Here is a 17,558-nt window from a genome sequence, read left to right as displayed (position 1 = left end):
ATAATAAAAATAATAATAACAAAAAAATCCCAGCAACAAACTGGACCAGGTTTCCTGTCAGACTGGTGAATGTTCAGATAAGGGACAAATCCCTTTCTGTGAAGTTGGAGTTAACTCATCCTGTGAACCCTCATTATTTTTGCAGTGACCTTTAATTGCTATTTTCTTTCTCCTAGTATTTCCTTCCCAATGTCTGCTGTTCCTAGAACTATTGCTGCCAGCACAGGTTACCTGGGTTTCAGGGTAAGGAAATGGAAAAGGAAATGGGCCCTTTAGCCTCAGACATTGTTTCACTTGACACAGGGAGACCTGAGTAGCTACTGGGATGCAGAGGGAGGTCTGATGTGTGATGAGGTACCTGAAGGTGACAACGTAGTTGGTGATAGGCCAGCCAATGACAAATGAATTCTCAGGACTCATCTTTTTCTCTGTCACTTCGCTGAGACAGGTGCCAGTCCACACTTCACTCAGATGCACTTGCTTTTTCAGCTTCAGGCTGGAGGAGGATCTGCAATGGAAATTATTAAACCCTTAGGCCAGAGAATAACATTTGGACCTCCAGAGTCTGACCACGCTCCTTTCAAGTCATGCAGATGCAGTTAGAGCTCTTAATTTATATGTGACAGAAGGAGTCAGACAAAGTCAGTTTTGTCCTTCTGCCTCTCGCCTTCATGGTGTATCTTCAAGCAACCTCATAAGGAGATGGGCAAAACTGATTAGACAACCTTTTTCTTCAGACAAATGGAGTGAAACATTAATACCAAGAAGAATTTGTGAAGGTGGAAGGGGGAAATGCCACATTTTAAATCCACATTTCCAAAGAAACATTTTTTGGAGGCTGCTGGGTGCTCTACAAATAGATCAGAGCCTCATAGAATCATAGAACCTCATGAGCTGGAAAGTACCCACATGATCATTGAGTCCAACACCTGGCTCTGCATAGCACAGCCCCAAAAATCCCACCATGTGCTTCAACAGCGCCTACTGGGGAAAAGGAATGAGTGGAAATTCCTCTTACTTGGACTTGGCAATGACCAGCACATCACTCAACAAGATCAGATGTCTTTCCTGGGTCTGCAGGCCCACGGTTAGCTGCACTCGCTCGTCCAGGATGAAGGTGGAGCCTGGGCTGCTGAACACCCCACTTGGCAGCCCATTGTCTGAATGGGAAGAGGAAAGAGTAGTTTCCCTGGAGGAGTAAGAAAAAGCACAAGACTTTGTCAGGAGTTTTCCTTTTCTGTTTTGGAGGAGCCTGAGAGCTCCATGCTTCTCCCAGCCCCTACTGCCCTCTCTTATGACCCACATTCACCTGCCTCTGCACAATTAACTGTACCAGCCTCAGACAGAAAACTGCCTAAAACCCACACCAAATCTTGTGAGATTAATCTGCTGAAATAGTAATTTTTGAGTAATTTCTCACTCAGGTAAAAGATTTCCTGCACACGTGTGTGAGCTATGACTTGAACATGGAAAGCCCGTGGCTCATGGCGTGGCTCAGCTGGGCGTGGGGGGTACTGCCCTTTCTCTGCATATTTTCCATCCAGACTGAACAATTTGTCAGCACAAGAGTTGCAGCAAAAAGAAAATGAACTGCATGTACTCATCTAATTCCAGACATCTGATTCTGGCCTGCCCGCCAGCCATCCAGCTTGTTTTTTCCACTGAGATTCATAGAGGTGCTCACCATTTCCAAAAATCCCTGAGGGTTTTTGCATGTTGACTTCAGTCAACAAGGCAGCATGGAGATTGAACCAGACCCTTTCCCTGTGCTGGAAGAGCTCTGCCAAGTGCAATCTCCTCACCTGCAGCTCAGCAGCCTCAGCACTGCTCTGGGCTCAGGTCAGCTGGCACACAGCAGCTCCCACAGCCATTTCTGTGCTGCATGAACATGGAAGAGTTCCTACTCACAGTGTTTTCATGTGCCTGAGCCTGAATTAATTAGTGAACCTCTGAGACACAGCCTTAGACTGACAGAAAAAACCCCACAGAGATCCTCCTGTCTCTACACACAGACAAAAATGTGTATCTTGCTTGCAGGCAGGATACTTGCCTTCCCTGCACCCCTCAGCAATTCTGCTTTACCCTCTAGTCTGAGGACACTCTACACAAACAAATCAAAAACCACACGAGCTGTAATTGCAGTATTTTTGATGTTGTTGGTCTTAACTCAGTTTCCACTGGCCTCATAACTGAACTCACTTGATTTCAGGAGTGAGGTTAAAACCAGCCTGTAGCTGCTTTAATAAAACCCTCCTCCATCACAGGAACACCTGCACTCTGGCAAACAGAAATTCCCTCTTCCCTCCTCCACAGCCACCACCAAGTGAATCTTGATGTAAGCAGCTGTGGGGCTGTAAGTGAAAAGCTTAATCACCTTCAATATGATATTAAAAACTCTCCATGTCCATCAGCTGAGCAGTGGGAGCCACAGCAACTCACAATCCCAAGCAATGGATTTCCTAAAGCTGGAGGATCACCCAGCTTTATAAACACAATGGCAGGATAGCAAAAAAATCTCACTGATGCTTTCATGGCCTGAGCAAAGATGGCACTGGACCAGCTCCCTCCATAGCAATTCATCACAAGAAACATTTAAAGCTTCCCTCCCTCCTGAGGATATTCTCCAGCCAAATAAAGTCAAGAATTTGTTTCTCCTCCTCACTTTTTTTTTCCTTACTGCAATTTTTCCCTGCCACAGGACCAAATTGCCCTCAACATGGTTAAATGAATTTGAAAACCCATTTGGTTTCAGTCTGTGCAGGCAGAAAGATGGAAACAGGAGTCAGAAAGGTATTTTTTCTACCTGGAATGGGACTTTGATTTTCCAAGAGCTTTAGAAATGGCAGATGAGGTAGATCGTCTTCTCTGGACGATGGGCTTCATCTTCTGCAAGACAAAAAGACATTCAAGTTAGCCTGGCCACCTTGGAAGCAGACCTGATCATTCTGCTCATTGCACTCTTCAAATTCTCTTTTTGTCTAGCTAATAATCATGAAACCTCAGCACTGAAAGCCATGATCTGTGCTGCCAGACACCTCCCTCCTTCCTGATCATTAAAACACTGGTCAACTCTCACATTTATGTTTTCACAGCCAAATCTTAAAGTCATTATATGAACAAACAGAGGGAAAAAAATCCCAAAGTATGAAGTTCAAGAAAAAACTTCCTAACACTCATACTACAGAATAGTTTGTTAAGGAAAGACAGAGAAATACAATTTAAAACAGGACCAGACAAAGATATGACGAGCATATAATATTCTAGAGAGTTGTAGTTTATCAGCTGGAGGAATGGATGAGGTTCCTTAGATTTTTCTCTATTTTCATCTTCCATGACTCACAGTTCAGCAAACAGGTTGTTACCAGGCCCCTCTCCAGGCAGCCCAACCTTGAGACATTTGTGTCTTTTTTAACAGCCACAGCCACCAAGTCTTGTATAACACAGACCTGGAGTGACTGTAATGGTGAGACCTAAGAGTCAGAAATTATAACTATCCAAGTCAACATATACAGAGGTCACAGGTCTCCTTCTATTTGCTAAGTAAATTTTGTGCTGGAGAAAGATGAGAGATTTTAGCCTGGGAGAGAAATCCTTACATCAGTGACTCTTGATTAGTAAGCATGGGAAAATCTGTCCCGTGGCTCATTTCTAATTTCAGCATTTGCCTATGTTAGAGCTTTAAGTGCCAGGGAGTTCAGAGCATGTTGAGACTTACTGATCTTTTGACTTCTGAATGTTACAAAATATGAAAAATTCTAGGAATTAAAGAAACCACGATTGCTGGTTGATGAGGGAGGGCTCCTATGGGGAAAGGATGTTGCTTTTGTTTAACTGTATACTTTTCAAGGTCTGTGCTGAGCAGTGAAAACATTCACTGCATGTGAGCTCACTGGTCCCATCTCTGAGGATGCAAGGCTGTTACAGCTCAGCACCTTATGACTGCATTACCATTCCTGTGATGCCAGAGGAAGGTGTTATCCTCATATCAGTGATGGAAATGCAAAGGACAGAACCATTTCAGTCAATTTGTGTGACTGGTGTTCCCCACGTTGTGTCAGGTTTTTCAGAGCAAACTGGAAGGCTGGCTGGGGCTGGTCTGAAGTACTTGCTTCTGTTTACCCTCCCTGGAGCCACAGGAGCTCAGCACGGCTGCAAGTCTGTCTCCAGGGGTTTGTGTGAGAAAATAAAAGTTGTGGAAGTGATTTAATACTGTTCAGAAAGGAAATCCATGGCAGAGGCTGCAGTGGAGTCCAGCTGCCAGGGAAGGGACACCCTCCTCATCTCCCACTTAGTTTACCAGACACCTTTTGACTTCTGCAGCCAAGGACCTGGGAATCCTACAGGACAGAGCTTTCTACATCACAAACTCCTGACTCCATGCCTGATCAGGTCCAACAGAGGCTCCAGAGCACAGATGGCCTTGTGAAAAAGAATGTATGATTACATAACTCAGAGTTGGAGTGGGCCTGCAAGTGTGACTTAATGAACCAATTTGCTAATATATGAACATTCTGCTTTGCAGTATCCTTAGTGATCCCTAAGTAGGTTCCCTGGGTACATGAACATATGTAGACAGAGGCAGATGGACAGAAATTTTTCCCTTGTACCCTGCTGTGACATTGCCAAGCAAAAATCTGTCTTTGGAAGTTTCACAAGGAAAACTGAATAAAAATAACATCAGCTCACAAATGCTTGCTTTAAAAAAAGGAAGTCCCTACCAAAACAGAACATCTGGCTTCTGGAAGTGCCTTAATAGGGTAAAACATTCCTACAAACATAATGCAGCAAAGCATTATCTGAAGGTGGGCAGCAAGGATGGGTGTAGGGACAAATGCCAGCAGCTGCCACTGCAGAGGGCACTGATGAAAACAGGGTGAGCTGAGGCACCTCTGTGCCAGGGCACTGCAGACTGCAGGAATGTCTTAAGAGGCATTGTAATAAACCCTTGACAGTATCTCCTGTGCCAAAGAATGCCACGGCACACAAAGCCTCGTAAGGCAATAATTTTGGCCCCTCCAAAGCCACTCTCTTCTGGGGTACAAGTGGTGCTAAAGACAGACATGATGGAGTTTTAGTGCAGGAGGGCATTTATCCCAGGATAAACTTCAGGTACTGGTGGATTTCTTCTTCTGACCACTGCTCCTGAATGGTGACTGCAGTGCCTCCCAAGCAGCCCTGTCTGAGGACCTGTCCTACAGCACCACCTCCAGCAGGCACTGCGCTACCCCTGGGAGCCCAACAAGGACAGCACTGGGACTCTCCAGTGAAATGCTGTGACTACAGGACACAAGGTACTCTCCACACTTGATCTCTCTGAAAAACTGCTGAGATCATCAGCTGTCCAGAGATCCGGCTGCCTGACCCCAAACAGACTCTAGGCAAACAAAAAAATTGCTCTCCAAGACCTCAGCCAAAGTCTCTTTGATCCTAGCCAGTCCTGTTCCTTTGGCAGGACATCACTGACATTATGGAATCCCCTTACTGTATGTAAGGCAATCATCTTGGCCACTCTAAAACAATCATCTGACTGAGAGAATTTGACACAGCCAATTGGCACAAATTCAGGGTTAACATACTTAATTTGCATATTTAACGGAGGAATAATAAATTGTTCAGCCTTTAGTTCCAGTAGGCATACAAAGTAAAAGAGTTGCTTGTGTACTCCCTCTCTGCATGGGAGAACCTAGCTGTGTATCTAATTTTAAACAATTTGATTGTGCTTGGGCCAGCCCATGTAAGTGATATTTTCTTAAGAGACTGCTGGACCAGGACAGAGTCTCCTAACACTTGACTCACAGTGCCATGTAAATGCACTCTGAATCCAGCATATTTCTAAGCTCTACAGCTTTATGGTTTTCTTGCAAAAAAACCATAAAACTTCTCCCATCTCACTACACAGCAGCAGCATTACAAATCCTCTGTGAGGTGCTGGAGCCCCCTCACTCTCCTGCCCAAAGGCTGGGCTGGGGCAGAGCTGGCTGGGCTCCGGGGGTGCCTCCCAGCCAGGCTCACCTTGGGCAGCCCTTGCCCACGAGCATTGCCTCTGGAGGAAGAGGAGACCTCGCTGTGCTGCTGCAGGCTGCAGCCAGGGAGTGCTTTCTCCTGGAGGTCAGCTCTGCTCTCATTCACTGGGCACAGAGTCACAGAAGCGCTGAAGGACGTGGCGTGATCTCTGTGCTGTTTTGGTGCCATGGAAACAGATACTCATTTACCCAACATACTCTGGAAGTGCTCGAGCACTTCCAACACTCTGGACCATGTTTGTGCATTACTCATCTCTGAGCTGCTGATTTTAGCTGTGTATTTCTTGGCACCAGAGAGGTTGTGAGTCTGATGCCCTTCATTCCAAATCCATGTATGGTCTCTGCTATCGGCTCAGCTGGCCAGCAGCAGTGGTTTGTTGTTTTTTGTTGTTTTTTTTTTTTTCCCCTGCTGACCTCTGCACTTGAATGTTATTCTCCAAATAGTTAAGGTGGGATGGAGCTGAAAAATAATGGCATCTGCTTAGCACAGGGTGGATTTTCCTTCTGACAACAGCTGGTCAAAGTTTGCAATGCCTGTGGCACTGGAATGATGCTATTTTGTTTAGTTGCCATTCAGAAATTTAAAAAAAAAAGTTTAACAGGGCTATTTTTTCTGCAAAACATAAATTGAAATATTTGTTTCAGACACATTGATACACTGTTTTGTTGAAACCACACTGTGCTTTCTTCAACCCCAGTGTTTCAGGGTGGGGTTGCAGCACCCAGCTCACACTTCCAAGGGAAATTCTCTGCTCCCAGTACTCTTAGCTGCCAGGTTCTGTTACTCTTTATGTGAGCATTAAGCTGTCAGTGTCACTCTCCCCTCGTTAGGCAAACAGTCCACTTCCCAGATGCAAAGATGATTAAAGGGTATCATATACTCTTCAAAGAAAATAAAAAACCCCACAATTTTTATAATCATGGATTCCGAGTCCATTTCATGCTGATATTCTTATCTGTCAGGGAGGCTTGTGTTGGTAAAGACACGGTCAGAGAGAGTAAAACATGGGCCACAATGTCATTGATTAATTGGAGCATCACAGATTGTTCAGAGCCCACAGCATCAACATTATTCTTATTCTTACATGGGTGTTGTGAAATGCTGTCTTCCTACAAATATTCTCCTGACAGTATCAGCATGTGGGGTCAGAGCAGATAGCAGATCACTGCTATTGATCACCTGAGCACAACTGTCAATGGAACAGGGAAATTCAGTGCTCTACTGGACCAGGGCAGAAGTTACTCTCTAAATGTAGCACATGGCCACTTAGTTCTCAGGCAACATTTAAAAAAACACTTAAGAATCCAGTTAAGAGTAGAGAAACAATTCATCACTTGGACTTGGATCCATCCATGTGAAAACAACTGCTGCTGTTCTGCTGTTCTCTCCAATAATGAGTTTACATTAGCAGAGGCATGCCTACAAAAGTATCTTAATGAGATAATGTGGGCACTGCTGTGTCCTGTGCTGTCCATGCTCCTGCCATGCATCCATGGCAGACTGCTGTTACATTTCCAGTTAGAAAATGCCATTAGAGAAAGATAATGGAACAGAAGAAGTGCATAAAAGGAAATCAGGCAATAGGTTACATGGACTGAAAAAACCTGAGCTTGCCATTGTATGTGGATTTACACTTAACTTGAGTTTAGGGAAAGTGCACTCACATGGCTGCTGTCTCCTTGTCCCTGCTCCCAGACTTCATCTGCCACTTCATCTGTACAGTTTGAATGTGACCCCTCAAGCTGGAACAGTTTCAGCAGGGGCTCCAGCAGCTGTTGTCTTGCAGCCATTTCCCCTTGCTCCAAATGGGAAATCCATCCCAGGGCACCCACTGGGAGGCAGGCCAGCTGTGCCCCGAGTCTCACCAAGGTGCTGTGCCAGCCTGCCAGCCTGGTCTTGCCTGATACTGCCTGAAAAGCTACACTCCTTCCTGCATCATGCCATCAGCTCCTTGGAAGAGATGTCTTTTCTTCTCTGCCTTGGTTTCCTGTCCTGCTCAGAATGAGATTAAAAACCTTCCACTTCTTCTCCCAATGTCTCTTAAAGGTGAAAGATTGGAGTTCCAGGAGCAAAACAAAAGCCTGGTCTTAGATGGTGATTAGAACCAGTTTTCTGCACTGGTTTCCCTTTCTTTTCACAATTCTCAGCTAGGGGAAGAAGATTGGATCATCTCATTTACAAGGACTGGCTGAGGGAGCTGGGCCTGTTCAGCCCTGAGAAGAGACAGCTCGGAGGTGACCTCGTCAAAGTCCATCACTGTCTGAAGGGAGGTGTCAGGGCTGGAGCCAGGCTCTGCTCAGTGCTGCTGAGCAGAAGGACAAGGGGCAATGGGCAGAAATTGGAGGACAGGAAGTTCCATCTGAACACGAGGAAGAATTTTACTGTGCACAGGTTCTGTGCACACTGGAACAGGCTGTCCAGGGAGAGTGTGGAGTCTCCCTCTCTGGAGATCTTCCAGAAGTGTCTGCTCACAATCCTGTGCATCGAGCTCTGGGACAGCTCTGCTTGGGCAGGGAGGATGGACCTGCTCCAGGTGACCCAATGTGGTCCCTTACAGCCTTAGCCATTCTGTGGTTCTGTGAAGATGCCATGTGTCACAGAGATAGTGGTCCCATGACAGTGTCATGACCAGGCATTGCTAACCCGCTTCCTTCCAGCTCACTGTCAGCCACAACCCAGCAGGGAGAAGGCTCCAAAATGGAGCAGGCCCAGCAAAAAACAAGCTCTGTATGAACCATGGTTAGATGTGAACTCAGAGCTAAGAAACTTGGGTGTAAATATTTATCTGAGCCATTTTACACAACTTCATCTTCCTGTCATGTTTCACTAACTGCTTCTCTCTCCCTTACTTCTAATACACAGCCCCAAACAAACCAAAACATTTCTTAAAATATGCAGAGCCTGGTGGCAGTAAATCAGTTTGCAAGGACACACTTTGAATATTTCCTTTTCCTTCCAAGAAATTGAACCCTGCTGGTTTATTTTAAAGTCTCCCATATAAGCAGGACTGGGAGAAACAATTCTTGTCTGCCGAGGGCCAAGTGGGTTTTCCACTTGGAGGTGGAAAGAGAGGTGCCTGGGGATTAGCTTAATTCACACTAATCTGTTCCACACCACATTTTTTCCCTACTCCCATGGATTACTTGTGCCTTCCTTGGAGTCTGGAGCAATGCCAGCAGTGAGGGAGGATGTCCTGCAGAGCATGGAGGGGACTGTCACCACGCAGGGCAGCTCCTGCCTGAAGCAGATCTTTCTGAGCTGATGGTGTAATGGGGATATTCTTAAATGGCACTGGGCTGGAACCCAAATAAGGACACTTGGAAGTTGTCATGGCTTGGGGCTGTGTTTCTGGCTACTGAGCACAGCCTTGCCTTGTCCTCCCCCAGCAATGCCCATGCCTGCAGAGCAGCACAAATGTTCAGTCCCATGACAGGGCACTGCTCAGGGTCCCAAAACAGAGCAAAACCTCAGCTGTCACTCCAAGACAGGCACCTGAAAGGGGCCCAAAAGCTCTAAGCAGGAAGGCAAACCTCAGCTCTCACCCATCAGCTGTGCCTCTGTAAAACACATGGTGCCCACCTGCAGCTCTGTGCTCCCTCACTGAGGTCCCAGAACTGGACAGAGAGGTGAAAATTGAACAATATAAGAATAAAAAATATCCTGCTATTTCCAAGCCTCAACCCTGATATAGTGTTGGTGGACAGAATCTCTGAAAATTACAGGCAGGCTCTGCTGAGAACATCCACAGGAGGTCTTTCCTCTGCAAATTTTAAGGTTCAGCGAGAGAAGGTTTATGTACTCTGGGACAACAAAAAAAGCACTGCATGAAAAATGCTTACTGCTGGTTAGGATGATTCTTAGTCATCACCTGCATCAGGAATAGGCCCTGAACATCCAAAGGATACACTCAAAGTATTTTTTGCATCAATATCAATTTGAAAAACCTTGAACAACACAAATGCAAGTCTCTTCTCTGTCACTAGCACAGCAGATGACTAATTGATGGAAATTGAAGAGATCAATAAATATTGATGTTGATCCAGAAATACTTCTGATTTTTAAGCATTTGGCTCAGCAAGACATGAACAGCTGCTAGAGGAAAGCAGTGAGAAATGTAAAACCTTGTTTTACAAAATTTCTTCACCTTTTCTTGGAGGTCCAGACAATTTTGTCACAATTCTGATTGATATCCAGAGCCAAGTAAATTTGAAATATGTGTTGACAATGGATTAGACCAAACACTGGCACCTGCTGGGATTTTCCTGAAGTGCTTCTTCCCATGGTGAAAACCCATCACAACAGATTGCCCCTACCTGTTTTGATACAATTTTATATCAGGACTCTTTCCTCATTCCTTTCCTTCCTTTGAACCAATGCTGAAAGCCACCCCAAGAACATCTCACAAGGAATTCTTGCCTCTGTAGCTCTGAAGAAAACCTCTGCACAGCTCCACACTCATATATGGTCTCTGGCCTTAAGCTGATGATGAGCATGACATCAGTGATTAGAAGGTGACTACAGATACTACTCACATGGGAAATCAGAGGGGCACACGTTTTTAAAACCCTTTGGGCCATTTAATTTAGGTTGGTAATGTGGGGTAGAAGTTTCTGTTGTGAAGTTGTATATACATAACATTGGAAGGGAACTTGCTGGGTTTCAAAGTATAAAAATTCATCAATGAGGCCAAAGTAAATTAAGAATCACGTTCTTTCTTTAAAAATGCAAATAAACAGTTCACTGAATTGAGCTTTGGCAAAAGGAAAAACCTGCAGAGCAGCCAAACCAGAGGAACAGAAAAATGTAACACATTCCTTAGCGCCTTTAAAATATCTCCTTTTCCCCCTGCCTCTTGGTTCAAAACCCCTCCTCCTGCCACATTAAAAATTAAAAACTCATAGACAGCTGGGTCTGCTCAGCTGCAGAATTACTTCAGCCTTTCCAGGCAGGGCTCCTGAGCATGAGTGTGGTGGTCCAGAGCCTGCTAGGGCCCAGATTAACTCCCCATGCTTGAAATGCAGACTACCCAGGTCTAGTGTGCGACAAAGGAAAATATAAACTGCCCAAGGAAGAGAAAGTGCAAACCACAAACAGTTTACAAGGCAGAAATGCTGCAGGTCTCCTGAGCAGACAGTGCAGCTCCACCTGACAATGGCTCAGATCCTCACCTGTCCCTCACACCCACTCAGGGCAAAACCAAGGTGCCACAACACCCTGGAGAGTGACCAGAGACCCACCAGCCTCAGACCTGCCCTGCACTTGGCTCAGGGATGGAAGGAGGCATCCTTGAGCTGTTTCCAAGCCAGCCTCCCCCAGCCCTGATGGAAACTTGCAGGAAGGACCAAGGAAGGTCCCAAGTTGCCCCCCAGGACTGATGTCCCTGCAGGCATGGTGACCCTGGCCCCTCCAGCAGCGCCTGAGAGCTCAAGTACCCAGTGAATGCTGCTTCACGTTGAGTGGCTTCTCATCTATTTACAATGATTAAATCATTTTATTTGCAGTTTGGCCAGAGAAAGGACTTTGAGAAGAGGCAGCTCCGTGCATCTGGATTTCATTAGAGCTGAACATTAATCCCTTTATGCCTTATAAGCATCCCGTTAGCATTCTGCAGACCCGGCGGTTGTTAAATGGCATTTGCAGAGCTGGCTGCCTGAAAAATGGGTTAATCAACAGCATCTCTGCTAGCACACACACCATGAAAGGCATTTTCCTCCTGCTGCTTGCTCATCTGCCTGTCAGCATCAGTGTGGGCACACTCATAGTAGCATTTACTGTCAAACTACTTCTCAAACCCCAGGATAGGTTTGTGCTGAATTGCAGAATTTAATTCCACAGAATTCTGCAGTTGATTGAAATGAAATGAAATGAAAAATAGACACCCTAGCCTCAAATGAGGATTCAATAATGAATTTCAGTGGAGCTCTGAGTCTAAAGTTACATGAGCTGGGCAAATAAAAGTAGATTTTGGCTTAAACAATTGCACTTTTTTGCCAGTTTTTGGAGTTGCAGGAAGGCATTAAGGTTTGAGCAGTGATAGAGGCCAGGAGAGAGACATTGCTCAGCAGCTGAGAAAAGGCCAAGAAAGGGAAGGCAGGAGGGAGCAGCTGAGCCCATGTGAAAAAGAAGATGCAAAGGAGAGGTTTGAAAACACAGCCTGAAGAGCTGCCAGTGGGCTGAGAAAGGGAGCAAGAGAAGCTGATCAGAGCTGATGAGGAGCTTGAAGATCAAATAACCTGGAGCCCATGGGAGAGTTTGCCAAGACTAGCAAAGAGATGTGCACATTCCTTTACTAAAAAGAATGCTATGAACCAATGCAAGTCAGGCTGTGTGGCCTTAAAGAACACGTCCCATTCTTTGATGGCATGAGAGGTGGAAAAATACAAGCAGTGGAATCACTACTATGCACACAAAGTTCCCTACACAAGGCTGTTATAATTATTCCACAGGAGCAAGTGCTGCAAGCCACTGCAGAAACTCAGAGATGAGCCAAGGAAAAGAAACAACAAAGGCAGAAAATCGTGTTCCCTTGAAGGCAGGAATAAAATGTCAGTGTTCTGCAGGGATGGGGGGGTGAGAGTGGGTATATCATCCCCTGGCAAGCAGAGTAAGGCTACAGCAGAGTAATGACCCCTCATGGCCCATGCAGGGGCACAGGCTGGGGTGCTGGGGGCTGGATCAGAGGTGTGGAGGTTCACCTGCCCCCAGGAGCACCTGGAGAGTGGCCATGGGGCTTTCTGGAGATGTTGCTCCCTGTGCCTCCATATCCAGTACAGCCTGAAGGGGCAGGCAGTGGAAAACTCCAAGAAACACTCAATTTAAAAACAATTATTCTGTTAATATATTATTCGCTGATTTAATTTCTCACAGTGTTTCTTTTTCACTTTCCTCTTAACTTCTGCAGTGTGAAAACTGTATCAGCTGAAATTAGGCTAAATACAGGACATAGTGTGGGGTACAGATGACCCCAAAGGCTTCCTGATCTGCCTGTTATGCCCCATTTCCCATTACTTGGGCTTAACATGTTTATGCATAAACTACCACCTCCAGTCATGAGTATTTTCATGGGTCTTTGGTAAACACTTTAGAATTTGATATAATCTTTCCAATACTGAGGTGTTCAGAGCAAAAAACAATTATCCAGCAAGATTTACAGAAGAGCTACATAGAATTTATATCTGCCATTACTTAGCTGTTAGTACCTACTAGTTTTACTAATTTTCAGGAGGAAAATTTTCCTCAGGTTGAGCAGTAGCCTCTTCACAAGCAATCCCTACACAAGGACATGTGCACATACACATCTGCAAACACACATAATTCATGCACAAAGCTCTCTGGGTTATAAATTTCCCAATAAATGTAGCAGACAACTTCAAAACCAAACCGAGCCTTTAAATAGGAATTATGAAAAATAACTTTTAAATCACAAAAACATCCTGTTTTGCTTCAGTTTCTCTCTCACATGCCACAAACTGGACTCCACCCCAGCTGTTTTCCAAGGGGCTGACTATGGGTGCCTGGATTTGGAAACTTTCTTGTCCTTATCTGTCCTGCCATTTGCTCTGTGGGAACATGAGGAGAGCAGCACTGTGCACAAGCAGAGAAGGGCTGATCCCTAGTGCACGGGCACTGAGCACCCACCCCTGTGCCAGTTCCCACAGCTCCAAGACATCTCAGGAGGAAATGCAGAGAAGTGGAAGACAGGAGTGGGCTTTATTGGTTTTTAGCTTTGTTTTAAACCTGTGGCTGTTTAAAATGATGACTGTCACACTTCCAGCCCCTGGATGAGGTGGAGAAGGTGCTGTTAAGGAGAATTTCAGTTTGCTCTGTTAGAAGTCAACACCCCCAGTGCTGACACTGCCTTGAGGAGATGTCAGTCCGTCCCCAGCAACACACAGAGGGGTGGGGAGCTGACAGGGCAGATTTCCTGACTTAGCTGAGAAAACCATCCCTGTAGCTCAGTGTGCACCACAGCATCACACTTCAGCAGGACTCTGGGGGAGCTCTGCATGCCAGCTCCAGGCACACACTCTGGGTGTCCCCTGAGCCAGCTCCAGGCACACCCCGTGGCTGTCCCCTCAGCAGTGCTGCCAGTGCTCCTGAGGGTGCTGGTTTGGGACAGGTGAGGTGTGACACAGGTGTGACTGCACACAGGTGATGCAGGACACAGGTGAGCAGCAGCCTGAGGGGCTGAGTGCTGCTGTGGGCATTCTCAGAGGTGTTTGTATCAGATCAGGAGTGACTAGTGTATGGAGGAAGGTAAACAGAACAAGCACAGGATTCCAGGAGTGTTTTGGAGGTTCGGGAGTGACAGAGGGGTGCTGAGCCTGGGGCAGGTAGGAAGATGGAGCATGGCGTGCTGAGGTAATGCTGTCCATGAGGGACTAGAAAAGAATCCACAAGGATCTCTGCATCAGCACTGCAAATCAGAATGTTATGCATGGCAAGCAGGAGGGGATCTGAGATCCCTCATCACTGGTCATGAAGAACAAGCATCCGCTACATCTTCAGGTTAATGAAGAGAAACCATATTCACGGTACATTCCTCATCATCTCCCACACCTGCGAAGCAAAACCAGTCTGACTGCACAGGTGATTGAATCACATCCCCTGGTTATGACCTAAAAGAGTTCCAGCCCCTGGAGCTAGCTCCTCTGCAAAGACAGGGCCACTTCCCAAGTCTGAGGCCAGCCCAGCTGAATTATAATGAAGGAAGGTGGAGCACCAAGAAGCAGAAGCGATCCCTAGACCAGAGCCATGTCAAGTGATCTACATGTGGGTTCAACCAAAACCTGAAGTGCACCAGCTCTTAAAGATAGGTCAAAAGAGAGGAATTGTGTCCAGTGCTGTTGCTGCAAAGACCCTCACTGAGCACCCAGAGACTGCAGGGGACACACACACTATCATTACGTACCCATGCCTATCCAAAATCAGGCTATGCAACCATCCAAAGCGTGGCATGATGCTTGAGAGGGATTCCCTGAAGCCACTGGCTCCTGGAAAATGTAAATCTTTTTAAACAGACAACCTCTAATATTTATTTTCCTCGTGGAAGGAACCGATGTTAATTTTTAAGACCTCACTAGAGGGCGATAAATAGATGGGCTACAACCAAGCTATTGCCTGTGCAGGCACTGAGAACTTGGAGAAAACTGGTCAGCTGCAGGCTCGGGGGTAGCTTTAAAAGGTCTGTGCTTACAAAACACCCCCCTGAACACCTCTCTTGGGCTCACACACTAAACACTTTACTTCTCTTTAGCTGCTCACTGGAAAACACCAGTCCAGGGGCCCAGGAAGTTTACCCAGGAGCTGGATGTGAGCTAGGTCTCAGCTGTGTCATGACCAGGAACATTCCCATTTGCACATAACCCATCAAGTACCAGTGGATTAACGAGCTGAAAGTCATGCTGGACAAAGTGATGACCAGGTCCTCGCAGGCATCAGCAGAAGGCTGAGGTGCAGTGCCTGGCCCTGCTTTGTGCATCTGGGGAACAAAATCTATGCAGAGCTTTGTGCTCCTGCAGAAGGAGGCATTCATGGCCCTGCTGCTGAGGCTGTGCAAGTGAGACCCTGGCTGGGATGCTGAGGCAAAGAGCACTCTGTTAAAGGTCCTCATTCTCCACCACCTGCAGATAATGTGGAGTTGCCACATCACAGCAACACAGAGGTATCAATAGGCACAGGTCCATTCAGAAAAACAAATGTTAAGGAATGTTCTAAACATGGAAGACCATCAGAAGGTAAAAGGAAATCCAGCCACCTGTGTCTTAGGTAGGGCTCATAGGTAAAAACTGCAAGTGGCTCTGAAGAACGGGCAGCAAAACTGCAATGAACCATCACTCTGGATCACAAGGATTTCGTGGGCACATTCCAGCCCCTGCCAAGCATTACAAGTATTACAACTAGCTGCAAATTTTTATTTTTATATTTTTTTTAACAGAACTCGCTATTTATTCCAGTGGAAACTCCCTGCAAAGAAAATTGTTCCACTCAGCTACTGTTTGTGTTGGACGATTCACGAGAATTTCCAACCGGCTTTTTGGGGCATGCTTACATTTTCCCCTCTTATTTTCCATTATTTCAAGCTAACCTTATGCTAACACGACATTTTGTCAATTGTTCTGTTGAGTCGAAAAGTCACCAAGGGCGGCTCTGAGAAGCCCGGGCACCGGTGCCCATCAGCGGCTGCCGGGGAGGCGAGGGGGACACAGCGATGGCAGGGTCCCGCTCCTGTCCCGAGGGCTCGCACCCCCGACAGCTCCCGCCTCGGCTGCGGGACGCAGCGGCGACTCCGCGATCGCTTCCCCGCACCGGGGCCGCCGGAGCCGCGCGTGGCTCCCGTCCCCACCGCGGGCGCGACCCGCACCGCTCCCGCACGGCACCCGCTCCGCTCCCGCACCGCTCCCGCACCGCACCCGCACCGCTCCCGCACGGCACCCGCTCCGCTCCCGCACGGCACCCGCTCCGCACCCGCTCCGCTCCCGCACGGCACCCGCTCCGCTCCCGCACCCGCTCCGCTCCCGCAGCGCAGCCCCAGCGGCGGTCCGACCCGCCCGGTACCCGCCCGGTGCCCGCCCGGTACCCGCCCGGTACCCGCCCGGTACTCGCCCGGTGCCCGCCCGGTACTCGCCTGGCCCCGCGCGGAGCCCGCGGCGCTGCTCGGGGCGCGGCCGCGCTCTCATGCCCGCGGCAGGGGCACGGCGCGGCCCATGGCCGGTGCCCGCTGCCCGCTGGCTGCCGGCGGCCCCAGCGCTCGGTCCCGCAGCGGCGAGAGGGCGCGGGCAGAGGCGGAGCGGGGCCGGGAGGGGCCGGGCCGGGCGGGGCCGCGGCGCCCCCGCCCCGGCGGCCGGAGCGCCGAGCCCCGGGGCCCGCCGGAGCCCCTCGGGCACGGGAAGGGGTCCCGAGGCCGCCCCGGGGCTGCCTCTGCCCCAGCTCGCGGTGGGCGCTGCCCAGGAGCCCGGAGCTGGCACGGGGGAAGAGCGACCCAGAAAGTGACCTGCGGGATCGATTTTCGGGGCAAAAGGGTGGGAGAGGCACGAAGTGACAGGAGCCGGGCTAGCGGGCACGTGTGTTCTGGAAGGGCGCTCCTCCTGCACCTGAGCACTCTGTTTCCCACTCTAGGACTCTCAAGGCTGCTCTCATGGGGATTGTTGCCATACCAGAGAGAGCAGAGCGGGGTGTAACAGCGCTCAGAGACCGGCCCGAGCTCCTGCCGCGCTCCTTTTCTGGTGCTGCCGAGCGTGGGGTCTGTCTGCGATGTCGGCTTCCAGTACCAGTTATCACAGAGAGGGCAGGAACAGCAACAGGGATCCGAGTGCATTCCCTTTCTGCCCCCTCGTCCACCCCCCCAAACCCTTTTGTGGGTTTTAGTTGTTGTTGTGTAGGAAGTTTCCTTTAGAAAGTTTTCTATCCGCACTGCAGGGAAATTTTGTGTCTGTGAAGAAGTCTGTGTTGAGAAAGAAGCCTCTTGAGAGACCATTCCAAGGTAAACACATACCAGGGGCACACACTTTCACAGTTCCGTCACTTCGAGAAAT

At 48.0% G+C, this 17,558-nt stretch overlaps 1 protein-coding gene across 3 annotated transcripts in view; it reads right to left on the bottom strand.

Annotated features, from left to right (window-relative positions):
• Positions 1-16,795, bottom strand: part of LOC135304326 (rho GTPase-activating protein 20-like) — a 29,143-nt gene extending 12,348 nt beyond the window's left edge. The window contains exons 1-4 of one of the 3 annotated variants that reach the window (XM_064426605.1): positions 16,652-16,795; positions 2,804-2,886; positions 1,019-1,189; positions 359-508 (exon numbers count right to left, since the gene is read on the bottom strand). In XM_064426605.1, the coding sequence (XP_064282675.1) occupies positions 359-508; positions 1,019-1,189; positions 2,804-2,883 (401 nt within the window). In that variant the 5' untranslated portion in view covers positions 2,884-2,886; positions 16,652-16,795. Of the gene's footprint in view, positions 1-358; positions 509-1,018; positions 1,190-2,803; positions 2,887-16,403; positions 16,415-16,458; positions 16,482-16,651 lie in introns of those variants that run through there. The other 2 variants (XM_064426606.1, XM_064426607.1) reach the window with 2 other exon arrangements.
• Positions 16,796-17,558: the final 763 nt, after the last annotated feature.

Source organism: Passer domesticus, chromosome 7, assembly GCF_036417665.1.
Source record: "Passer domesticus isolate bPasDom1 chromosome 7, bPasDom1.hap1, whole genome shotgun sequence".
In the NCBI taxonomy this organism is placed as follows: Eukaryota; Metazoa; Chordata; class Aves; order Passeriformes; family Passeridae; genus Passer; species Passer domesticus.
Note: the sequence above shows the minus strand (reverse complement) of the source record. Positions and strands in the feature narration are given on the sequence as shown.